Consider the following 26932-nt stretch of genomic DNA (forward strand, 5'->3'; position numbering starts at 1 on the left):
CTGTACCGATTTTTTCCAACTCTATCTGTCCGTGATTTGACTGTATAACCCCTGTTCTTTAATGTAACCATGTATTTTTTATAACTCTGTGCCCAGGACATACTTGGAAATGAGAGGTAACTGTCAATGTATTACTTCCTGGTAAAACATTTTTATAAATTAATAAATAAATTGTATTATTTAAATGTGGATTTAGAGGAATTGCCCACCCTCTCCTCTCTTCTCAATTTTGACCCCCTGATTTAATTAATGATTTAATGATTAATGATTTAATTGTTAACATGTTTAACATGGTTAGATAGTAGATGAGGTTGAAAAAAGACATAAGTCCATCAAGATCAGGTCATGAACCTGTATGTGTTTTCACCTGAAGAAGGAATTTTTCCCGAAACATTGTGCACTATGTCAGCATTATTAAAAGGACTTGAAATGTCTATTTGACTCTGGTCATTGAGTTAATGAGTGACACAGTATTCTGTTCTTAATTGAAACTTACTGTATATAACCCTTTCCTTTGTTGCTAGTGAAATTTCCTTTCCTCCAACCTTAACGTATGACCCCGTGACATTAGTACTGCCCTTGGGTGGAAACGTTCTTTTTAAAGCTGCATGCACCGACCCCTAATATATTTGTACATTGTTATCATATCCCCTTTAGATGCCTCTTTTCTCATGTGAAGAAATCTAATTTAGCTAGCCTCTCCTCATAAGTCAGATTTTCGATCTCATTTATTCATTTGGCTGCTCTTCTCTGCACTTATTCTTGTACCATAATGTATTTTTTTATGGAGTGGTGCCCAAAATTGTACTCCATACTCAAGATGTGGTCTTACTAATGCTGGTAAAGGGGCATAATTATGTTTACTTCCCTTCCATCCATTGCCGTTTAATGCAAGATAAGATCTTGTTTGCCTTTGCATCTACTGCATGACTTTGATCACTATTGCCAAGCCTGCTGTCTACAAACACTCCTAAATCCTTCTCCATCAAGGATTCATCTCCTTTTACCCCGTTTAATTTGTAAGTCGTCTGTTTATTCTTGTTTCCCAAATGCATAACCTTACATTTACCTGTATTAAACCTCATATGCCATTTTCCTGCACAAGTTTCCAGTCTCTCCAAGTTCTTCTGAAGAGAAATTACATCCTGCTCTGATTCTATTACCTTACACAATTTAGTATCATCAGCAAAGATGGAGACTTTGCTCTTTATGCCAACCTCCATGTCATTAATAAACAAGTTAAAAAGCAGGGGTCCCAGTACCGATCCTTGAGGTACTTGACACAACTTTAACCCAACCTGAAAAGGTTTCCATTCATGACAACTCTGTTGTCTATCCTTCGACCAGTTTTCAATCCAAAATTTTTTACTGAGTCCAATTAGCTTTATTTTGTACACTAACCTCTTGCGTGGAACCGTATCAAAAGCCTTTGCAAAATCTAAGTAGAACCATCCACTGTATTACCCCTGTCTAAATTCCTACTCCCCCTCTTATATCTCAGCCCTCATCCCCAAATATATTCCTAAGCGCCCCCTCCATTTTGCCCACGATATTTGCGTCACCTGCCTTATTACCTCCTCTCACTCCTGCCTACAAGACTTTTCCTGTGTGGTACCCTCTCTCATGGAATTCCCCACCATGCACCATCAGACTCTCCCCAACTTTCAGATATTCCACAACTCTCTCAAAACTCACCTTTTTAAGGAAGCCTATCTGGCATACCCTAACACCCACCTCCTCCTCTCCAACCTTATTGGGACCAGCTGTGCGGCTGGACCAAACTCCATGTTATCTAACACCCCCTAGCATCCACACCCCATAATTTTAATAGGTCCTGCTGTGTGGCTGGACCATACCCCTTCCTGAGGCCCACAATGAGCATCCACTTTACCTTTTGTTTCAACATTGTCCCCCCTTACCTACTGTATCTGTTTTGTGTCTGGCTTATTTGTATTTGTTTGTCATTCTGTTTATGTAATTGATATCACTCTGTAACCCCATTGTACCGCACTGCGGAATATGCTGTTGCTTTACAAATAAACTGCAATAATAATCCACAAAGGTCCTTTAACTCAGTTCTAAATATCAAAATGAGAGAGGGGCAGAGAGGCACAAGTAATAACTATATAATATTCATTGGTGTCCAGAGCCTTTTCAGAAGTCTTTTCTTATTTATACTCTGAATAGAGGGGAATATTTCACCAAAGTTTGCTACGAAAACAACTTTTTTGTTTCGCATCTTCAAACTTACCGAAGTTTGAACAAATGTCATCCATCTCTTTGCTTAAAAAGCGCCCAAAAGTTCTAACCGTAATGAAAGTTATGAGATACGGAAAAGTTCTAAAAGAGTTTAAAAAACAATCAAACCCCCAAACGTTTGAAAAAAGTGAAAAAGTCCTCAAATTATTTTCAAAAATAGATTATGGTGCCAAATTGAAAATGTTCGGGTTAAAAGAACTTTTCACAAATGTTCAGACTTTACGTGCGAGAATCTGCGAACCGAATATTGGTAGTAAGTTTGCTCATCTGTAACTGTTGTGGTAGCGGGTTACCTGTTGAAGTCCTCTATAGAAAGCCTTCTCTCCTGATAGTTGGAGGTTACTAGGCATTGCTCCCAGCACCTTTGCACAGTGAATCCTTCCAGCTTCTGGTTGAAGTGAGTCAAATCTCCTTCACTGTACAAGTTCAACCTCCTGACCTGTCCAACGCAAATCACACAATTATTCTCTGGGGGGTTTTTTATTTGATTTTTTTTAGAAAAAAAACTTGAGTAGCTTATTTTTATTTAAAAAAAAAAAACAGTAACACTGACAGTGCCAATATGTTCTTCTTACATAATGAGCAGATTTCCAGCATTAGTACATTTACAGTAGGTACAGACCAAATAAACTTTCTTTATACATCTTATTATATGCTGTGACTCTGCCTTTAACAGTTCCGGTTAACACTCCCCAAATCCTGAGCTGTCACACTGTGCAAAATAGGAACAAAAACCTCAATATACAGTATATATACTGGCACTCCCTTCATTCTTACGTCCTAGATATACAGCAAAATTGTAAGATCTTTGAGGTAATGATTCCTTTCTCTCGATGTTTTTTTCTATTTCATAATCTTTCCCCCATGTGTTCCATATTTCCCTGTATTAAGCCTGATATTTATGTAAAGCACCCTAGGGGCTTGATAAAGGACCGGGAGGTCCGAAACGTCGCTCCACTACTCTTGTACTTACCCCTGATGCTTGGTAGAAGAATTAAACTGTTTATATGGCAATTACAGGTGAGTGCTGCAGATTTTTTTAACCTTATATATATATACAGTGGTCGACAAATCACCAAAAAATCTACTCGCCAAACAAAAAAATCTACTCGCCACCTAGTACCACACGTGTGCTGCTTGGGCCAATAGGAGCTCGCCACGATGTTAAATCCACTCGCCCGAGGCGTGCAAATGTATAGGTTTGTCGAACACTGTATATATATATATACATATACTTATACAACATACATACATATATATGTGTGTATATTTGTGTGTGTATATATATATACGTCCGGAAAAATTGGACACTGACTCAATTTTCATAATTTTGGCTCTGTACGCCACCACAATGGATTTGAAATGAAACAACCGAGATGCAATAGAAGTGCAGACTTTCAGCTTTAATTCAAGGGGTTGAACAAAAATATCATATGAAACGTTTAGGAAGTGCAACCATTTTCATACACAGTCCCCTTATTTCAGGGGCTCAAATGTAATTGTACAAATTAACACAATCATAAATAAAATGTTCATTTTTAATAGTTTGTCGAGAATCCTTTGCAAGCAATGACTGCTTGAAGTCTGGAACGCATGGACATCACCAAACGCTGTGTTTCCTCCTTTATGATGCTTTGCCAGGCCTTTGCTGCAGCTGTCTTCAGTTGTTGTTTGTTCGTGGGTCTTTCTGCCTTAAGTTTTGTCTTCAGCAAGTGAAATGCATGCTCGATCGGGTTGAGATCAGGTGATTGACTCGGCCATTGCAGAATATTCCACTTCTTTGCCTTAAAAAACTCCTGGGTTGCTTTCGCAGTATGTTTTAGGTCATTGTCCATCTGTAAAGTGACGCACCGTCCAATCAACTTCGTTGAATTTGGCTGAATCTGAGCAGACAATATATCCCTATACACTTCAGAATTCATCTGGCTGCTTCTGTCTTCTGTCACATCACCAATAAACACTAGTGACACAGTGCCATTGGAAGCCATGCATGCCCATGCCATCACACTGCCTCCACTATGTTTTACAGATGAAGTGGTATGCTTTGGATCATGATCAAGGGGTTTTCTTTACCATGGAAAGGATCCTACGATCATCCACCACTGTTGTCTTCTGTGCACATCCAGGGATTTTTGTGTTGCAGAGCTCACCAGTGCGTTCTTTTTTCTCAGAATATACCAAACGGTTGATTTGGCCACTCCTAATGTTCCTGCTATCTCTCTGATGGATTTTCTTTTTTTTTTGCAGCCTAAGGATGCCCTGTTTCACTTGCATTGAGAGCTCCTTTGACCGCATGTTGTGGGTTCACAGCAACAGCTTCCAAATGCGAATGCCACACCTGGAATCAACTCCAGACCTTTTACCTGCTTAATTGATGATGAGATAACGAAGGAACTGTCCATGAAACTAGCTTTTGAGTCAATTATCCAATTACTTTTGGTCCCTTGAAAAAGAGGTGGTTACATATTAAAGAGATGTAATTCCTAAACCCTTCCTCCAATTTGGATGTGAATACCCTCAAATTAAAGCTGATAGACTTCACCTTAAGCCCATATTCATTATTTAACTGTAACTTGAATTTATTTTGGTACACAGCCGAAATAACAAAACTTGTATCAGTGTCCAATTATTTCCGGACCTAACTGTATATATATATATACATATACATATACATACATACACACACACACACACACACACACACACACACAGACAGACAGATATATATATATATATATACACATATATATACACACACACACAACTCTTTTTTTCTTTCTTGTTTCTCTCCGTGGCTGCTTCTCTCTCTTGCTGCATTTGTCTTTTTCTGACTGCCTCTGTATCTCTCTCTCTCTCTCTCTGCTTATCTGTGCATCTATCTCTGCTCTTCTGTCTTTCTCTCTTTGCCCCAGTGTGTCACTCTCTGTGCCCACTCACTCCCACCCATCTTTCACTTGTTGTGATAATGCTTGTTCTCAATGCATTCCCTCTGAGCCCAAGGTTTTGCCTGGTTTTCAGTTCAGCCATACCAATGGCCAAGCACCGGCTGGACCTCTCCGAATAACAGGACTTTGTGGAAGAGGGGTCTTGTATTTAACTCCCCTGACTTTCCCATCGTGTGTACATAACATGGAATACCAGAAATCAATGATAACCTTTATTAACTTACATAATAGCCAAAGTTGTGTCCAAAAAATTACCTTTATCGGGGTCATAAACACAAGCAAGTACTCCCGTATATTGAGATTCAGCAGAAAATGATGTACAACCTGGAACAAGCAGGTTACCAGCCTAGTACTCTGGTAGCCTTGTTAATTATTTCCGATTACTATTGTTCTTTTTGACATTTGTATTAGTCATGTGGAAGGTGTATCGCACATACCTGTTCTGGTGGCAAGCTACACGTTTGGGCTACATCAGTCATCCAAGCCTCTGTGACGAACATCCCCTGGGGACCGCCAAAGCCACGGAATGCAGTGTTGGAAGGCAGGTTAGTCTTACACAGGTATCCAAAACCTCTTATGTTGGGAATTTTGTAGGTGTTGTCCATATGGAATAACACCCTATCAATAATCTGGTGAATGGCAAGGAAACACCATCCATTAGCACAATGACATCCACTTTAAAATGTGAACACAATGTCAATATATATATCTACATTTTTTTTCTCTCCAAAATATATGGTGAGAGAGAAAACTTGGCACAAATGTTATAATAGGCATTAATATGTTTAAATTTTAAGAACAATATTTAAAGTAGTAATTTTAATTAATCTCAGAATAAATGTAAAACACTTTTAAAAAGCACAGATCCCAGTACGGGGCAGGTGAGGGAGATAGTAACTGGGGAATCTTACAGAATACCAGATTCTGTTAGGAGGCGGTGTGGTGATAGCTTTGATATTAATCTTCGAAAATGCCATTATCTGTTTTTTTCTTTTTATTATTATTTGTGTCAATGGGTTGAATTTTGAAGTTATAAGTATGATGCGCAATACTAAAATATAATTTTGCGTAAAAGTATGTTTTTTCTGTGTATTTTATTGTTTTTTTTTTTTTTTCCCTGTATTGTAATGTTGTTTAATGTTTGGAAACCCAATAAAAAAAATTTAAAAAAAAAAAGCTCTGATACCATGTTTTTACTCTAAAACTTTTATTATCTGTTGCCTTTCCTCGTTGTTCTACTGTATGTAATACATAGTAGAGGATAATGGTAAGATATGGGTACATTCTGGTACTCACAGAGCTTCTTACAGTATGAGCAGCATAAAACACAACCATATTTTTAGACTAAAAATATACTTTTAATTAGTTGGGATATAAAATATGTTTTATATCTTATTTTATTTTGGTTTTGCAAACCAATATAATATGATATAATGCACCCTACATTTCTAGTCATTCACTACCAGAAGGGATCAGCAATTCATTAAGATTGTTGTGTATTACAAAATAAGTATCAGCGGCCGTTACATACAATTTCACCGCAGAAAGTAGTTTTTTACTTTTAAAAATGTTTTACCAGGAAGTAATACGTTGAGAGTGACCTCTCGTTTTCAAGTGTGTCCTGGGCACAGAGTTATAACAATACATGGCTATTAAAAGAACAGCGGTTGTACAGTCAATTCACAGGCATTTGATGGACAGTTAGAGTTGGAAAATTGGATGCAGGGGATAGAAGGGTTGGAACGTTTCAGAATGAAATACAGTAATTTTAACAGCCAGAAACATCAGCAAACGGCTCACACCCTTTGGCTGCCCTTCAGCTGTGCGCCTTTGGGGCGACGCAGATATAGACTGAAGGGGTTCAGAATGAATGCAGCTGTGATTTTTGTTTTGTGTTCCAAGGCATTAACATTCCAGAGGGTGGCAATTTTTACAGAGCAATTTTAACAATATTAGTACTGTATGTGGTGTGGTGATGCTTACCCCGTGGGATAAATCTTGACTGTTACCAGCATTCCCATAATAAGAAACATCGACAGCGGTTACTTTTCCACTTCTTGTGAATCCTACCTATGATTATAAAGATATCACACGGATATTAATGTGTTCATGTAATGCATCTGTGTTATCTGAAAGTATTAAATATGCCAAAAACATCAGTGCTAAAATTAGGGTCATATTGTACCTTAGGAATGTGGGTCTGTTGCTCCGACAAACTTCTGTCCAATAAGGTATAATAAACAGTAATAAAGATCAGAAACCTCCTACTAAATGCCTCAAAAAGCTGATAATGTCCTTTATGTATAACGGGGAGAATAGTGCCTAGGGTCTCCCATATGAACAACACAAGTAGCCAGAGTTGGCACAAATATAAATCTCCCCCCATTAAGCAATAACAGTCCAGGTTGAAGCTCAACAAGCGCGAAACGCGTTGTGTGTTCATCCATCTCGTATGGGGTCTTGTATGATCCAATAAAGCTACCTTCATATTTTAATGTGTGAGCTCCCTCTGGATATCTTTTTTTTGACTCTTGGTAGTGCCCCGTTTTTTTCTACCATTTCCTCATATTGTACCTTGTAGCGTCCCAGAAAGGGGTGTCTTCCACCAGTTAAAAGCATGTCTTCATCTCGATCCAGCATGCATCGCACAGGACGTCCAGTTCTATGTAAAATAATCACACGTTCTAAACAAACAAAACTATAGCGATATAGTGCCACTGTTTCTTTCCCTTGCCATGCAGTAACTCAAACATTAACATATCATGGATTAAGGGACTCAAGGTTGCACCTTTAAAAGTTTACTTTTTAATAAATGAATGAAGAACTTATGTGCTGGTCTGATGAGATTGAACACAAATGGCGTAATTTTCTGCAAGAGCAACATAACTACGCTAAAACAACTACTACAAAATGACAGAGCTACAATATAAAACTAACAAGTATAGTGAATAGACAGCACTCGATAAATGCAATATAAGGATATATGTATATGGGAACATGGAGGGGCCCTATACCCTCCACAGATATAAGGTGAAATACCGGGAGGTTGAGTGGCTGACCAGATGCCATTTGGTGACACTCAGGGGAACAGGATACGCTCCATGTTCGTAACGTTATTACGGTTTATTGTTCATTTGGAATTCTGGCGTTGGCCATCCGTCACCCTTACAGTGTTGCTGTACATTGATTAACTTGGATTCTCTGGTTGTATTGTATGCGCTGGCAGCTTTTTCACAGTGTTACCCACTGCTGATGAACTTGGACTCTTTTGAAAGATTGCACGCGCTGGCATTTTTTGCTCAATCATCAGTAGAACTGTGCCTGCTCGTCTCTAGTGACAAGCTGAATGTTTGCTGTTGCCTGAGTACTGATCTCATAGTGCAGAGCTCAAATTTTTGTCCTTTGATTTCTGGGAACGGGCCTGAAGAAGGGGCTCACTCCCCGAAACATTGCCCCCCTTATTTTCCTTGTTTCCCCCCCACACTTTTTCCCTCCACTTTTCCTTGCCTTTATTACACCCCCCCCCCCACCCACCAACTCATTCCCTTACCCTGTTTCCTCCCTCTCCTCATGTTGCATCCCCTTTAGACTTCTTGACACAGTTGTGACAGATTCCACTTCCCATTAGACCTAGTGTGCTTATATGTACACACTTTAAAAACCAATTTGGCTTATTCCACATTTACCTTGTTCTTACTGAGTTCAGGGAACTTCCCTGTATTTCACTGTATACTATAAAACAACTACTACAAAACAGCAGAACTATGCTATAAAAAACCAACGACTGCAAAACAACAGAACTATACTATAAAACTACTGCTAGAAAACGACTGTGCAATAGCCCAATGAGGACCCAGTTATATGGTTCAAACCTGCTTCTAACTAAATGTTCCTTGTCCATCCAACTCTCTCTACAGCCCAACAAAAATAATGCGTCATTCTCTAATCATCTTACATTCTTAAGAAATGACTGATGTACAATCATCTTAGGGGTCTTTTAAAAGATTGTGAATCTTCAAAAAAATTTACTCGCATCTCTGAATCACAAAAGCATTTTTAAAACACTTAGGTACAGTATGGCTCTTAATGAAAACAGTATGTGTATATAGCGTGAAAGAAAATGAAACGTACAATGTCAATGTGCTTTTGATTGTTTTTTTACAAAACCATCTTCTGTTAATGAGTTAGACTGAGATGAAAAAGGGTGGCTGCACGCTACTACGAATTGAATACAAAGTAACTGTGAAATACACACAAAAATAATTGATTAACACATTTAATACCTGGTGGCTGCCTAACAGATGACCTGACTATCCTAGTCAGTTAAGGAGACTTTGCAACAGAGGGATACTGTAACTGCGCCTAACAAAATATAGTCACAGGATGGTAGTATTATATGGCTGTACTAAATACAACCGTAAAATGTCCTGGGTGAAAATGTCCAGGTCACATACCCCTTAAGAAGCGACGGCGATCACGAAACGCATAGGGTCAAAGGGCTTCTATCCCAAGTGAGCCTACGACAGGACACGTACGAGTATTGACAGTGATCATTCGGATACAAACTTCAGCAGACTTTCCATATGCTGGAACCGTCTTTCTCTACCAACTAAGCGCGCAAGACTTCAAGCGAGAATACAACAAGTCAGGGAGACACAAGCAGGCCTTTCGGATGCCGGCATAGCAAACCACTCGATCTCCGTGGTGAGTGTTCGGAGGCACCAGCTGGTCCGGGATGCGGCACATCACCGGGGATTTCGCTTTGGTAGCAGCCTGAGACAAGAGATGACATCTCCTGATTCCACATCTATATTCAAATGCGCATATTATACCTTCCTGTAAGTAGGATTTCAATTTTACATAATGGACGGACACCCGATCACCAATTGTGTTGTTATATTATTTTCCAATTAAATACCAATACCTCTGAGGCATCTATGTTTTAAAACATCAAATGGTGACATTCTAATCACCATACAGTATTATGCTATGTTTTTCTTGTTTCCTTTCATATGCTGAGACCATCATCCGTTGTACCACGAATGTCGGAGTGGCCAGGACCTTATCTCCCTGGACATTTTACAGTTGTGTTTAGTACATCCATATAACACTACCATCCTGAGCTAGACTGAGGCTTTAAATATGGTAACCAGGAGCGACTTACTTATGTGCAGCCACTGCCACCACTGTAGATACAATGATGCTTCTGGATTCCTTTCCTCCAAATCCACCTCCCATTCTCTTTACTCGAACCACAATCCTGTTTGATGGGACACCCAAAGCCGTGGCAGCAAACTCCTGACAATTGGAGAAACTTTTGTTGAGAGATGCAGAAGAAAGCACACGAAACAAAAATGATTATGTAACGGATACGAGATGGGTAACTATTAAAAACATCCGTAATTCAATAGTCACAGAGCACAGACTACTGTTATGCATTGTGATTTATTTTTTTCCGGGGTAACTTTTGTAATCACTTTTTATTGTTTATAATGTTTTTCTACGGCACAGTTTAAAAGTGTTCTTCCAGTACGTAAGTTAGTAAGTAGCTTTCATTGAGGAAGTTAACTTAGTTAATTATATTCTGGTTTTTTTATTGGCTTGAGTCATTTTGGATACTATTAAAACTCACAGGCTTTTAACCCGAGTTGTTTGCTCACACACAGTTCTACTGAGCCAACCGGCACTATATATACTTCCTAGTCATCTTGCGTAAGCTTTGTGTATGACTCCTTGGGCTCTGCTCCTAGTCACTGTTCCCAGCACATGTTTTTCCTGCAACCTTTCCTCCTGTATCCTGTCTGCTCCTGTTGTTCCTGTTTGACCCGTTCCTCCTTGTTCCTGATGTTTAATCTTTAGGACAGACGTCCTGACTCCTAACCCCAGATTGTATTGTTGACCTGACTTTCTTCAGGCCTCGGCAGGCCTTGCAGCAACAGTATTACTTATTTTAGCGGTCATCTCATCCTACTGTCATAACCCTTAAGACTCATACTAAAGGGTCTTTATATGCATGATACCTACAGGATGCCGTTTCAGCTCATTTTCTAGGGGGGAGATTGTGAGTAAAACTTCGGTCACGCCACTGGGGCCAGTTCTTGCACCGAAAGGGGTAACACTTGCTTCAGACTGTTTGATGGTAGTGGTTTACTTTGACATTTTAACAGTCATTTTTTTAACTTAAATTCGAGAATCATCTATTTTTGTATTTATTATGTACATATTTTATTACCACAACCTATAACAGGGATATGTTGTTGTAATCCTGGCACACAGTACGTCTCCTAGTGATTTATCTATTTGACTTTGTAAACTTGTGCTCAGTTTTCTAATCTATTTAAAAAGGTGCACTAATTGGCTCTATAAAAGTTGTGTATTACGGCTGCAGAATGTAGTTCCAGCACTTCAGAAGGCAATTTCAATATGACTTATTTGTGAGTGCAGGTGGAGAAAATCTTTGCGCAAGTTTGCGTCGTTTGGCGAGTTTTGGATGTGCATGAGGCTTGAAAAACAAGTTGCACAGATATGAAAGCCTGCCAAAAATCGGCAACTACGAATGTACTGCTTAGTATCACTAATTTTCACAAAGGAGCAAGTAGTATACATTTTTTTACACGCAGGTACTAGAGAAAGAAAAGCACCTATTTTTGGAGATGCACTCAAAGGGGTTGGGTATGATGTAGTCGAGTGAGTAATTGTCTGATTGGATGGGAAAGATAAGTGAATAGAGTTCTAAAAACTTGACTTTGAATACATCAATTACGATAATGAACTAATAGTAGAGCAATAAGAATTCATGAATATTTAAAAATGTTACCCAACAGCGATTTCTGTGAGGAGGCTAAAGGTGAGGTGATAGTACATATGGGGTTAAAGTCCCAATTGTAGGCAATGATGGAGCTAATCAGAAAGGATTCAGCTGATAATGGCAGGAAGATCCTGTAGTTAGAAATATACTATTAGAGAAGGGATGTTTGTGGGTTGCAGTGGGGGTAGCCGACAAAGCGTCACAAAATGAATGAGGTGTTAGCGCATGAGACCACATTTTGACGCTAAAGTAGTTGTATGGGTGGAAGGGGTAGGCTCTCGGTATGCTTCTTCCGGGTGTTCCAAGGTGGCAGAATTGCCGCCGCCACCTCTTGGTAGAGGAGTAGCGCCCTCTAGTTACCGGGAGCTGCTGCCGTAAGTGTCACTGCATCGCCGGGGTGGTCATTGAGGAAGGAGAGGCCGGCGGAGCAAGAGTAACAGACCGAGGCTCTAAGTGTTTGCTCTGCAGCCATGCTTCATCTGTGCCTGAGGCTCCGAGGCCTGGCCTGCTCCGCACTGAACCTCGGGGGAAGGGGAACAGCACCTGCACGGCTCCAGATGTACCACATGGCAGGAGAGCCAGGGAGCAGACTGATGGCTCTGACAGGGACCCCAGCCGGGCCTGCAACGAGAGTGGGCAGCTGGTGAACCCCCATAGGAAGGAGGTGGTACAGTCTGCCACCCCATCAGAAGGTGCCTTTGCCTGTGCTGTCTCCCACAATGCAGAGCGGGACCATCGCTCGCTGGGAGAAGAAGGAAGGAGATAAAATGAGCAAAGGGGACTTCATAGCTGAAGTAGAGACAGACAAGGCGACGGTTGGATTCGACAGCATGGAATAGTGTTACATGGACAAATTCTTGTCCCAGAAGGGACAAAGGAAATTCTGATCAGTTCCATAATCTGCTTCACAGTAGAAAACCTGGAGTTAATTGATGCCTTTAAAAATTAAACACACAAAAATTACTTAGGAAGCAGGGGTCCCCGGACCTCAAATGAATGGTATTCAGCTCTGGAGACCCCCTGCTTCAATCCTATGTGCAAAAAAAAAAAAAATGAAAGGCGAGCTTCTTTATCTTAGTGGCTAACCGCTAAGGTAATGAAGGTGTTAAACACCAGTACCAGGTTTGTTGGACATAGAGGGGGTGGGTGAAGGGGGTAGTTGCCCCGGTGTGGGTGGTTAAGTCTCCCTAGGGGATAGCGGGATAGTTTAGTAACAGATATGGTAATAAAGGGGTTAACCCCTCCCACAACCCTCCCGGGAGGCCTAACCACCCAATCTGGGGCAAGTACAACCTTCACCCACTCCCTCTACCACCAACAAACTGGGCACGGCTATTTAACCCCTTTACTTCCTTAGCGGTTAGCCACTAAGGTAATGAAGCTTGGCTGTTATTTTATTTTTATTGCATAGGATTGAAGTAGGGGGTCTCCAGAGCTGATATTAAAGCGGGTTCGTTCCAGAGACCCCCCCCCCCCCCTCTTCAATCCGATGTAGTAAAAACGCCCTTTAGATGATGTTAAAAATAGTGAGTATTTGAGCCACGATTTTTATCTCGGAGTCACTTGAATGACAGTGACTTACCAAAAAATGTGAGTTTCAGCATTTTTTGACCTACTGCTCGGTTTGTTTTTGCAAGAGTGATAACGCTGGTAAAAAAAAAACGTTTACAGGTGATTTTCACATGTTACCACAGCTTTGTGAATAGCTACACATGCAAAGGCACTTGTAAAGTGCACTTTACAAGCGTTATTTCACTTATCGAAGTTACTTGAATAGGCCCCTATATATCCTATGTATCCACTGTGCCTCCCTTTGCAGTAGTTTTTGGTGGAGTCATCTTGTCTAGCTGAGATGGGGACCAGCTCTATACCAATGATTTTCAAACAATTGCTGCCCCCACTGTAAAATTGCTTTATGTGTCAGGCTATTGGTGTCTTGTTCATTTCATTTCTGATTGAGTCCTTACAATTCTCCTCAGTTGTCTGAAAGTTTTACTTATGTGTCTCATGCCACATTTATATGTCATGAGATACACCCCACCTGCAGTCTTGCAGTTGAGGAAATCTTTAATTTGATATTCCTGAGTGTGATTGGAATCCCAGAATGATTTGCAAGAGTTCCTGATAGGACAAGCTTTGCATGAGTTACAGCAATAGGAGCCTTTATTTCTGTCTTGTAGCCAGTTGGTTGGTTTGTTTTCCTGTTAGTGACTATGAACCAGTGTATCTTTTATATTCCAAAAGACAAAAAGCCCTAGTGCTACATACAACATGACAAATTATATAGTTCATCATCATGTATTTTTTAAGTAAAAGCACGCCTCCACTAAACTAAAATTTTACACAATTAATTTTGTTAGACAGGAAAAGCCACAAAGAAGAAATAAGTCTTACTCCGTGTCCAAAACAGTGGTATTTATCTGTTTATCTTCTCATAAGAAAGGGCAATTATATAGCCCTGTCACAGTATGCATCATCTGTAGGTCCTAACACTGCTGCACAAGCAAAAAGCTCTCACAGCCTCTCTGAGGGGAGAGCTATCTTTAATAGACAGGTCATTCACAGGTGCTTAGCAAAAACTGCCATTAAAAAGGTGGGATGGGCGAGCTTGAAAACAGGGAGGGGTCATAAACCGCCAAGTCGTTTACCAATAGAAATTTACAAACACACACGGCCCCTGTAAGTTCAGAACCCAAACCCACCACACCATATATATCTGCGTCAAAAGGAGTGCTACTGGGATTGTGACCTTGTGTATATACAGTAACAAAAGACAAAAAGCCCCAGAGCTACATCTAACTTGACAAATGATATAGTTAAATACTTATCTGTTTATCTTCTCACAAGCAAGGGTCAATTATTTCCATTCTTTGGTCAAAGTATTTAATGTTTTTGACACAAATAGATATGATGTGGTGGAGTTGGGTTCTGAGCTTACAGGGGCTGTGTGTATCTTTTATATTCCTAGTCCTTTGGTCGTTTCTCCAGTACTTCCTTCAGATCTTTATCAGTGTTTATCAAAAATGCCCCTTTTTGTTGTACGTACCTATATATCTGATGTCTCCAATTGGATTAGATTTATCGACGACATATTTTTAAATTTGCAGTAGCAATCAAGAGAAACTATTGGAATTCATATAGATTTGTCATACCCATAATCTCAATTTCAAACTCACATATGAATTTAATAAAGACTAGATAACGATCCTAGACCTAACCAATACAAAAGACACAGATGGTAACATATAGACAACAGTGTTTCGCAATAAAGCCTCCACCAATAGCCTACTTACAGGTAGCAGTAAACACCCAAGATCGGTCTTAGTTGGTATCCCCACTGGGCAGTACCTATGATTGCGACGTACAGTATATGTTCTACTCAAAGTTAATTTGCAATACAAGCTGAGGACCTCAAACAAAGATTCTTCAAATGTGGCTGTAGCCTAAATAATCTTAAAAAGGCTCATGAAAGAACTATAAATAAAGAAAGGCTTTTTACTAAGCAGTTGTTCGAAAAATGACACCAAGGGATGGATCAGATATCTGGGCACGTATAACAAAAGGGCATCAGAAATACGAGGCATTTTTGTGAAACACTCACCAATGATCCCTAATAGAAGGAATATAAAAGATGCACGGCTATGGGTATCCCTATTTACATCACTATACATTGTATTATAAACCACACATCTTATGAATGCTAGGCAGAAGACTGCTGAGTAAAGTGAAACGGCCGTCAGGCTAGGCGAGCTGGGTTGGGTTTGGAGGGAGGCACTAGTGAATAGCCGTGACATGTGGGTCCGTGTTTTGAGCGGGCTGCTCGTGTCCGAGTCATTTGGAGCGCCAGCACACATCAGTTGGGTCTGATAGGCACGAAGCAGGGGGCAGATGCGTAAAGTTCTGATCTCTCTTAAAGTAGCAGACCCAGTTGCCATTTCCCCCCCCTTTAATAAGTGCATCAATACAATCAACACAATTATGTCATTTGCTAAGTTGCCAATCGATTCGTTCTCCTGTGATTGATCGGTGAAGATTTGGCTCAGTGATTCACTAAATGGCCGTCAGTGCAGCAGAAGAGGACCAAAGATGTAACATTCTGTGGGGAAGATCATGTGACCAGGCAGTCATTAGCTAGAATTGGTGCACTGCTAGAGAGAGGACAGGGCTCAAAAAAGGGTGTGCCAGAGTCTGTTTCAGAAGAGGAAGGGGATGTGACTTTGTAAATGGTTGCTATAGAAACAAAAAATGCTTGTTACATTATAATACATTAAAAATATCATTCAGAGTTGTTTTGAAAAAAAGAAAAGTGGTAACAGTATTTTCTCATGGTACAGAACTGATTTATAAAAAAACACACATGTAGGATATTGCTTGGTCGGCAGCTTTAACAGCATGCACCTCCACACCTCATGCTCTTGTTACCTACAACCTATTTATTTTTCTCATCATCAGAATTTTTTTTCAATTGAACCCTTTGAGTGCCAAAGGGGTTGTGGTGCCTCCGGCACAGTGCAGTCACGTGACCACGGCAGCCATTTTGAAGAAAACGTAAGAGGAGGGATCCTCCTCCATTTCCTTACTGGTTAAATTGCGTCCTGAGAACGCAGGATGTGATCTAAGCTTTTAAAAAAAAAAAAACCCTTCCCTGGGCATGACATAGTCACTACATCATCATAGGGCGTACTATGGCCCGTGGCACCCAAAGGGTTAAATAGGAACATTGGCTCTCAGTACGAAGAACCATATGATTACTAGTATTATATGCAGTAATATCTGTTTGCTGTGTGTGTTAGACCTCTTTGCAGTCATTTTCCTTTTTTGAATCCACTATCAAGTCCATGTTTACGTATAAAGAAGATGTCACCGTTACCTGCGTCTTAGTTGTATTCTGTGTGGAGACAAAGAGCTCCATCTCTCCATCCTCCCCCTTTGGCACTGCGATGGTACAATTAGTCTCCAGATAGAAATGCTCTTGTCCACCAATATGAATCTCTCCTGTGGAGCCAAACAGCACACAACCACATAAGCAACAGACCATGCTTGCTGAATGTGGATGTGCATAGAATGTTCTGTGGTGCTCATACGCATAGAAAGGAGTTAAGTAGAAGACCACAGTCAATAGACTACAGAATCTTAACATGCACAGTCTTGGGAGGAAGAATTAAGTAATGAAGTGATCGTGCAGGAAAACTGGAGAACAGAGTCAAACAGAACCCAGAATAAGAATTCAGGGAGAATAATTCAAACAAGTTGGGAAATATACTAAAGAAATGTCCTAAAAAGAATAGCGCCAATAATTGTAAAATGTGCACAATATGTCCCCCAGTGACTTAATCTCACCTTCTATGGTGTGATCTGCTTCATCAAACCCTTGTTGGATATTTCCTTTCTCTATCTTCTTGACCGGTGGATAAAATGATTTTTGTTCTATTGCTTCCTAGAGTATTGGAGAAATATGGTAAACGGGAGGGTCAGTGGAAACATTACTACGAACAAATACAAAGCAACTCATTGAGATTCAGGGCTGAAAGTACAGCACCGCCGACCCTTTAGTTACTAAGGACAAAAGTCAACAAGACCAATCATTAGCATACTTACGGGTCTTATTTTTTGTTCTTCCTTGGTTAATAGCAAAAACATATTCATATATTAACAATGCCAAACATAAAAACATTTTATCACTGCAATTCAACGTAGCAAGATATAGTTAATCAAATATAGTCATTGTACGGATACCAAGCCATTATTTCCAACAGTGGATATATCTATATATCAATATATCTATATCTATATAGCTATATACAGTGTTCGACAAACCTATACATTTGCATGCCCCGGGCGAGTGGATTAAACATTGTGGCGAGCTCCTATTGGCCCAAGCAGCACACGTCTGGTACTAGGTGGCGAGTAGATTTTTTTGTTCGGCGAGTAGATTTTTTGGTGATTTGTCGACCACTGGCTATATATATATATATAAATATATATATATATATATATATATATATATATATATATATATAATATCTTATGGCGTAGGTTGAAACTGGAGTATGGCAGCTGTGAGATTATATTCTGGAATAAAATCTGCAATTCTATACTATAAAATATTTTCTAAAAAAAACAAAACATCTCTCCTCTTCTATAAACAGGACCCCGTGTGGTCTCATGTATCAATATACCAATATATATTTAGCAAACTGTGTATAGAATCTGAAAAGATTGCACAAAACAAATATAAAAGAAACACCTGGATGGTGATAATAGGTGTGAGGTCTTCGTATGAGATCGTCACAGCTTTTGCCGCTCTTTGCGCATTTTCTTTTGTGTCAGCAACAACTCCCCCGATAATGTGTCCAACGCAAGTAACCTGCATGACAAAGGACAAGCGTAAAGAGTTAAAAAAAAGGACAGCAGTCAGCTGCCATCCAGTGAAAAACTTTGAAACAACATATAAATACCAATACCCTTAAAGGTTGTTACTCAGCCATGGTACGGAGCTTCAAAATGGGTCTGAAAATTAGTTCAGACTGTATCTCAAAATAACTGTATTTTGTTTTTAGAGTTGCCCAGCACTGAGTTCATGCAATAAGCTATTAATGAAGATATAAACACTCCTTTTTGCCACCATAACCCCTTACGCGTCCGAATTCTATTTTGTTGATTGTATCCCCCCCCCCCCCATAGTGCAGGTGTACATCATCCAGGGACTACAAATTTGTCCTGTAAAATCCCATCATTCTGTGAGATGACGAGATGAGTTCAGAAGCCAACATTTCTAACACCTGTAACAGTTTATTGTAAATCATTTGCAAACATATCAGAGTTTCTATATAATTGATAATAAAGCCTGTACAGCATTATTCAACGTATTCTGCAGATCAAGAAACCCAGAAAAAGTACTGTAATGTCCTCCTGAAATAATTGCCGTATTTTGTATATTTCTTTTCACACCCTACAGTATGTACATACCATGTTCTCAGCCAATACTGTCTCATCATGTCCTATTCCAGTTATATTATTCCCTGGAACATCGTTAGCAAACAGGAAACATACAATTCCCGGGATAAGCTGAGCATCCAATGTATTAATTGCACTGTGGAGAAATAAGAAAGGCAGGAATCACAGGATGTGGCCAACTGACTGAACACAAATTATTCAAAATGTCATCCCCCGGTGCATCTTCCCTTCGATAGAAACCAGCTGATCTCTAATGGAAGAGAAAGAAGTGATGGAACAAACAGTGGGATTTCTTTATGACATGGAGAAGAATGAAGGAAGCGGCTCCTATTTCTTTAATCCGTAATTATGTTTGCCTTCTTTCTAAAACATAAAATACATAATTATGCGGGTGTTTGGGCAGCGGTTGTATTGGTCATGGAAAAGAGTAGGTTTGTTGCAGTACTGTATGTAGTGCCGACAAGTACTCTAAAACAAATCTGGGGCAATCACCAACAAGACCCAGGTACATGCTGGGTACATGCTGCAACATTTCAGTGACATTTCTGCAGACAGACTAATGGCCCATCAGATTAACAGCGGGGGGCCCTGGCAGTCCCATTCAAACTGAACGGGACTGCCAGGGACCCCTGCTGTGTTAATCCTATGGGCCATTAGTCTCTGCAGAAATGTCACTGAAATGTTGCAGCATGTGCCCAGCATGTACCCAGCATGTACCTGGGTTTTGTCGGTGATAGCCCCAGATTTTCCAAGGCAAGTTTAAGGCAAGTTTTAGAATACTCATCGGCGCACCTGTAATGACTTTCAACACATGGACATGATCATTTTCATAGATGTCGTTTGTATATGAGCTGTACTGGTAGATCCACGTCCACTACCACGTATACATTCATCTATAGTCATATCTACTGTCACCCAGGCAGCTCACATGAAGCTTGCGGAGAACCTGCTATGCTTTAAAAACGGAAACTACACGGAGAGTATAACGATAACCCACCTTAATTAGAACCCCTGAGTTAATGTATTTGTTTTCAGAGGCTTAAGCCAGTGGTTATCATTGCGCAGCAGTCAAAGGGTGATGCATATAGAAACCTCATTGAATAGCTCAATATTTAACCGTTTTTAGTTAATGTTAAAAGCAAACTTAGCTTTAGCGCCACCATCACCACAACCTATTTTAACGCACTTTAGTCACTATTCTTACGTTATTTTAGCGTGTGCCTTGGTGCTGGTTATTAGTGCTAAGCAGAGTTCATTCTCATAATACGGGATATCGTCACAGTACACCGCCTCTCCAGTTGCTTGTTTCGCCGCTGAAAGATGCATCAGGGGCCGTCCCACCAAATCTTCAGGCGCCTGTCCTTCTGGGACCTCCTATAATAGAAAATTATATAGAAAATATATTTATCAGCCTTTTTACTGTGCATGCTGTATCCTGCAAGTATACTGTAGGTGTGGGAACTGTGATTTTGGAGCACTGCTGTATACAGATGTAGCAGACCGTGTTATCACTCCCATTAATGTGCTTTATTATAGAATAGCGCTGCTGAAACCAGATAACACATGCATTATTTGACACATTATTTTGTCTGCTATTTTGCGTGGATGGGGGTAATAAGCACGTCTGCTACCCTAACAAAAAATAAGGAGTGTCCTAATTTCTAATTTAGTCTTAAAATGACAATTTCGTGCTCAAGACCCAGGTACTTATGACTTTGATCTAGTCTCATTATTACCCTGGGCATAATGTACCAACAATTATATTGTATTCAGCAGGGGGGGTTGTACACCCCAAAAAAATCAACCATATAATCAGACTTATCTTCCCCGGGAGAGCTATGACAGAGAGGCAGATTTATCTGCCCCGGGAGAGGCAGGTTTATCTGCCCTGGGAGAGGCAAGACTGTTGAGATCAGAATTTTTGTTTATTGAAAGATGACATCCACATAAGAAGTGGTTTTGAAAATAGTTGATCGCAGATTGTCCTTTTCATTTTATTTTACTAACCAATGGTACTGTATGTTACATGCAGATTTGGAAAACCTCCTCCCTGCTACCATTAAAATGATCTTAATAATCTCATTCGGGGTGCTCAAAATAACCTTTAATTGAAACATTTTACATGGAATAGTTGGCATTTACAGGTACAACCAGGGTCGCCAACAAAATTTTTGGAGCCCCGGACAAATTTGAAGAATGGGGCCCCTGCAAATGTTACCACAATCACATTTGGTGGTCTTCTTTGTCCCATCATGCCTCTCTGTTCCTTCCCCCCCTCTTATGTCTTTCTCTCCTCTTCCCCCTTCAACATGTCTCTCTCCTACCCCTCCTCCAGCATGTCTCTCTTATCCCCCCTCCAGCATCTCTCCCTCCTATCCCCTTCCAGCATGTCTCTCTTATCCCTCCTCCAGCATGTCTCTCTCCTATCCCCCCTCCAGCATCTCTCCCTCCTAACCCCCTCCAGCATGTCTCTCTCTTATCCCTCCTCCAGCACCTCTCTCTTATCCCCCCAAAAGCATGTCTATCTTCTCTCCCCCCTCCATCATGTCTCTCTCCTCTCCCCCTACATCATGTCTCTCTCCTCTCCCACCTCCAGCATGTCTCTCTCCTCTCCCCCCTCCAGCATGTCTCTCTCCTCTCCAACCTCCAGCATGTCTCTCTCCTCTCCCCCCTCCAGCATGTCTCTCTCTCCTCTCCCCCCTCCAGCATGTCTCTCTCTTATCCCCCCTCCAGCATGTCTATATCCCCCCTCCAGCATGTCTCTCTCCTCTCCCCCCTCCAGCATGTCTATATCCCCCCTCAAGCATGTCTCTCTCCTCTCCCCCCTCCAGCATGTCTCTCTCCTATCCCCCCTCCAGCATGCCTCTCTCCTCTCCCCCCTCCATCATGCCTCTCTCCTCTCCCCCCTCCATCATGTCTCTCTCCTCTCCCCCCTCCATCATGTCTCTCTCCTCCCCCCCCTCCAGCATGTCTCTCTTCTCTCCCCCTCCAGCATGTCAGTCTCCTATCCCCCCTCCAGCATGTCTATCTCCTATCCCCCCTCTAGCATGTCTCTCTCTTATACCCACAAAAGCATGTCTCTCTCCTATCCCCCCTCCAGCATGTCTCTCTCCTATCCCACCTCTAGCATGTCTCTCTCCTATCCCCCCTCCAGCATGTCTTTAATTATTTTCCTTTTTCTATGTTCCTTCCGCTAATGTGTTTCTCAATTTTGTTTCACACTTAACTGTTTCTTTCCTCCATTGTCTTTCTCTTCCTCTTCATGTACAGTAATTCTCTTTAACATTCAATTTTCTAATTTCTTTCCTCTCCCCCACCCCACCCAGCAGGTCTCTGTCTCCTCCCTCCTGGCATGTCTTTCTCTCCCCTCTCCCAAAAGCATGTCTCTCTCATTCCTCTCTCCCACCCCAGCATGTTTTTCTCTATCCTCTCCCCCACCACAGCATCTCACTCCTCAGCCCCTCCAGCATGTCTTTTTCTCCCCCCCAGCAAATCTCTACCCCCTCCAGCCTGTCTATCTCCTCTCCTCCCCCAGCCTGCCTCTCTCCTCTCCCCCCTCAGCCTCTCTCTCTCTCTCTCTCTCTCTCTCTCTCTCTCTCTCTCTCTCTCTCTCTCATCTCTTCCCCCTCAGCCTCTCTCTCATATGTTGACCCCAGCCTGTCTCCCTTTCTGCTCTCCTCCCCAGCCTGTCTCTCCTCTCCCCTCCCAGCCTGTCTCTTTCCTCTGCCAACCCTATATTTCCCCCAAAAATCTAACTCAAAACAATTTTAGTGTGATAGAGGGGAGCTTGTCTGAAGCCCCAAGGCTCCCTCCTACTTCTCAGCCTGTCCTCCATTCCCCTCTGCCTTACCTAATTATACAAGTTTCCCCTCCATCTTGAAACACAGCTATGTGGGGACTCTTTGTTCCTGGAGCTAGTGCCACTCTGTCTGGGGGTCTTCCTGGGGTCCATTCGGCCAGAGCAGATGTCTGGACCAGGACAAGTATGTCTGGACCCAGGACCTTCCTCATCCTCGCAGGCACTGGTTTTCAAGCCCAGGGAGAGGGTTCTTTTCTGTAAAATGTGGCCTATCCATTGACCAGTTGCTAAGCGTCGCCCACCATGTCTCTGATTGGCATGGGGGCGCTATGACATCACCCTGATGTTGCCAATCCCCATTGGCTCCTACTACTGCTGGTAAGCTCCCTGATTAGTGCAGCTTCGGCCCATATACGTGAGTGAAGCAAGAATCCCTTATAGGGGCACGCACTGCCCCTAGAGTGAGGCTCACCCAGGAAGACATTTCGATGTGGTGTTGTCTCCCTTAGAATACATTGGAGCATGCAGCAATCCCCGCTGCATCTGGCCAGCCCAAGGAACCCTTCTGCACCCATGAACTTTAACTGAACATACTGTAAGTTGTAGGAACTTTTCCACTGCCCTCCCTTTTTATTTACTGCTGTTGATTCTGTACTGTAGCCTTCTCTATAAAATCTATTGTTTATTAGTTCTATTGTCTGAACTTTGTGCTAGCTCCCATGGTTTTCAGGAACTTGTTATATACTGTGGGTTGCTTTACTTGGTATGGGAGCTTACTGGGAATTCTGTGACCCTGCCAGAGCCCCATCATCCCCAGTAATTTCTAGGTAACTATAGACAGGGACACTAGTCATTGAAGTGAGACTGACTACTTGTGAGTCAGGGATTATCGGGAGTGGGTGGAAGTGTACCCTGTGTAGGATCAATGCGCTTGGTGGGTTCCCTCTTTGCCTGGTTGGTTGTACACTACCTCTAAGTGAGTTAGGCTAGGATTGTTACTTTGTATGCACTGTGATTGTTTAGATTAGCTGTGTGACTTTTGGGAGCCGTGAAACCCTCTGAGTTAGCACAGGTTCCATTACCCACAGAAACCACCAGGGTGGAAGAGTAAATGTGTGGCTACAAGTGAGAGCTTGTGGTCACCGGGATTGGGTGGAAGGTACAAGAGCGCCGCTCTTGGGTTTGTTCCCCCTCGTGCTCGTAGTTGGGGATGCAGCCATCCTTGCAGAGTAGGCAAGGATTAGCAGTGTGTGTTTTGGGGAACCTTTTTGTCCTAGCCATTTACTTTTACGGATTGGCTCTGTATCAGGAAGACTGTTTGGTTGCTATTCGTACTCAAAATCCCTTACATCTATCATCCTCACGGTTCATTGGTTTTCCCTGCCAAATCAGGGCCATGACATCAAACAAGTAAGATTCATCCGATTCTGCCATATTGTTCTATCCCAGACAACGGGGATTTTAAAAGGGACTCGGTCCAAAGACTTTCAAATGATAAGGAAACGTGTCTTAACATGTCTCTGCCAAGAATTAATTTTGGTCTTGGGGAACTGCACATTCAAAGAGGTGTGTTTATAAACAACCTCTATCTGCCCATAGATAGATCCCCTCAAAAGTAAGCCTGTCTGCCCTTTGTGCTAGAAAATAAGGGCTAACTTTCTCTTCTACATTCTTAGAAAATGATCAAACCATTGATGTTGATGTATGGAACTACTGACCTGAAAGAGCTGCACGCCGGATGGATGAGGCTTATGGAACAGCTCAGTAGCACTTTCATACTTAACAGGGATTGTCTCACCAAGATTATTCTAAACAAGAAAATTCAGGAACATATTACTTATACGTAGGGGATTTATTTTCATACTTTAAAAACTGGATGCAAAACGTACAACCATGAGGGGGAGGGGGCAAATATACAGTATAATTATCTATCACACCGTTATCATGATTTATTAAACTACAAAAATTCTATATGAATGTCTCCTGGTAATCCAGAAGATACATACATACATACGACAATAATCAGCACTATAAAGGGTTTGTGCATTATTATTTCACTTTTGGTACATTGCAGGGTTTTTTTTATTTTAGAATAGTTTATCTTTTGAGTCTCCCCTATTATATGTCAGCACACCACAGTGGAAATCCAAAATACATACAGGTACTTATGAAAAGATTAAAAAAAAAAAAAAAAAAAAGTAGCGCTACTCACTATCCTAATATCATTAAATAAACAATAAAGTGTAAATACAACACAAATGTGTAAATAGAGGAAGGTTGAAGAGTCCAATATAAATATAATTAAGTCCAGCAGCCAGAGTGCAGGAGGGAGTTCCACCCCCCTCCAAATGTGAGCAGAGAAGAAAAAAATGTCCCCTGGCTGTGACTCAGGTATAGGTGTTCCGAATAATCCAGATAAATGGAAAATAAGACAATATATCAATAATGGCTATATACCTACTAAAGTACTTATCATAAAGTACTTGCACTTAAATGTGGCTTGTACTGATAATTTTCATCCCATCCGGAATAGCAGGGGTTAATCAGAAAGGGCCAGGTAAACTACATACAGTATGGCCTGTACTGATGATTTTCTTCAGCTTTTTCTTCAGCTGTGTCCGTCACCTCAGTTTTTAATGAGGGGAGATACTGCACCTCTCTTGCTCCCCTCTGTGCCTTGCGCACAGCCAGGAGTGTCTCGACAGCATCCGCATCCACACACGGGGTTATCCCCGTATCAAACAGCCGGCAGGTTCACTAAAGGGGAATCCACACGTCACAAGTCACAGGGAGCTACGGTGGCTTGCAAGTCCAAATCTAACTAGTTTCGCCACTGCTTCATCAGAGTGGCGAAACTAGTTAGATTTGTGACGTGACACGTACTGTATGACGTGTGGATTCCCCTTTGCTGAAGCTGCCGGCTGTTTGATCCGTGGATACCCCCGTGTGTGGATGCGGATGCTGCGGAGACATTGCTGTAACATCTCCAGGCACTCCTGACCGTGCGCAAGGCACAGGGGAGCAAGAGAGGTGCAGTATCTCCCCTCATTAAAAACTGAGGTGACGGACACAACTGACACATCACTGAAGGGGGTTGTGGACTCCGTGAGATCTGGTGTGAGCAGGTCTACCATCACAGCGGAGAAGCCAACTAGCACACGCACGAAGCTATCCAAAACGCTCTTTTAATTCATATTGGATGGAAGTGCAATATTGTTCTAACCAATCTCTTGTTAATAAATGTTATTGTGCCACTATTTTTTCGCTCTTTTTCTCTTCTTTCCATTGCATACTCTGAATACCTTGGAGACCTAGCCTTTCCTGATTAACCCCTGCTATTCCGGATGGGAAGAAAATCATCAGTACAGGCCATATCTAGTTTACCTGGCCTTTTCTGATTAACCCCTGCTATTCCGGATGGGGTGAAAATGATTAGTACAAGCCGCATTTAATTTGTAAGTGCAAGTACTTTATTATAAGTACGTTAGTAGGTATATAACCTTTATTGATATATTGTTGTCTTCTTTTGCATTTATCTGGACTTTCCTCAACCACTATACCGGATGTCATTATTCCTGCAGGTGAGTGGGTGTTATGAAATACTTACATTCCCATTTAGATCCCATACTAGTTTCTTAAGCACAGTAAGGTAAAACTTAAAGAAAAAACTGAGTGTCAGAGTTTTCCGGAACTCCACCATCCCCCCTGGAGCACTTGGAGACAGCGTCATCTCTTTGGCAAGTAGCTGGCATGCATCCTGAAGCAAGCGGTCATTCCAATCTCTGCATACACGAGAACACGGGAAAAGATGTTCACTGGTTAATACCAACAGTCTTAATGTTAAGCACAACTATACCCATGCTCATTTTTAACGTTAACCCCTGATAATGTAGGCGTCTTTATTGTAGTAGTAATGTCTGCTCTCCTTTCCTATTCTCCAGAGACCATGTTACAGAGAGACAATTCTCCTCTTCAGGAGACCAAGGAGAGGCAGAGGAGATCGTCATGACCAATGTGTCCAACACTGAGCAGGATAGTGTAATATGGTGTTTGCTGCATGATGTGTCAATGGCATTTGTTATCTCGATTCCTTTTTGTTTCAGGCAGGCTGAACATTGGGTACTTCGTATACAGGATGTAGAAGCAACTACCCACCAGCCCACT

At 41.4% G+C, this 26932-nt stretch overlaps 1 protein-coding gene across 3 annotated transcripts in view; it reads right to left on the reverse strand.

Annotated features, from left to right (window-relative positions):
* The window catches only part of XDH (xanthine dehydrogenase), a 91259-nt gene that overhangs the window by 16946 nt on the left and 47381 nt on the right, over positions 1 to 26932 (reverse strand). For all 3 annotated transcript variants that reach the window (XM_075595471.1, XM_075595472.1, XM_075595473.1), the window contains 12 exons: positions 26376 to 26550; positions 24487 to 24576; positions 20174 to 20343; positions 18982 to 19105; positions 18260 to 18379; positions 17353 to 17449; positions 16883 to 17007; positions 10369 to 10502; positions 7779 to 7866; positions 7188 to 7274; positions 5642 to 5833; positions 2553 to 2698 (listed from right to left, as the gene is read on the reverse strand). In XM_075595471.1, the coding sequence (XP_075451586.1) occupies positions 2553 to 2698; positions 5642 to 5833; positions 7188 to 7274; positions 7779 to 7866; positions 10369 to 10502; positions 16883 to 17007; positions 17353 to 17449; positions 18260 to 18379; positions 18982 to 19105; positions 20174 to 20343; positions 24487 to 24576; positions 26376 to 26550 (1548 nt within the window). The remainder of the gene's footprint in view (positions 1 to 2552; positions 2699 to 5641; positions 5834 to 7187; positions 7275 to 7778; positions 7867 to 10368; positions 10503 to 16882; positions 17008 to 17352; positions 17450 to 18259; positions 18380 to 18981; positions 19106 to 20173; positions 20344 to 24486; positions 24577 to 26375; positions 26551 to 26932) is intronic.

Source organism: Ascaphus truei, chromosome 4, assembly GCF_040206685.1.
Source record: "Ascaphus truei isolate aAscTru1 chromosome 4, aAscTru1.hap1, whole genome shotgun sequence".
Lineage (NCBI taxonomy): Eukaryota > Metazoa > Chordata > Amphibia > Anura > Ascaphidae > Ascaphus > Ascaphus truei.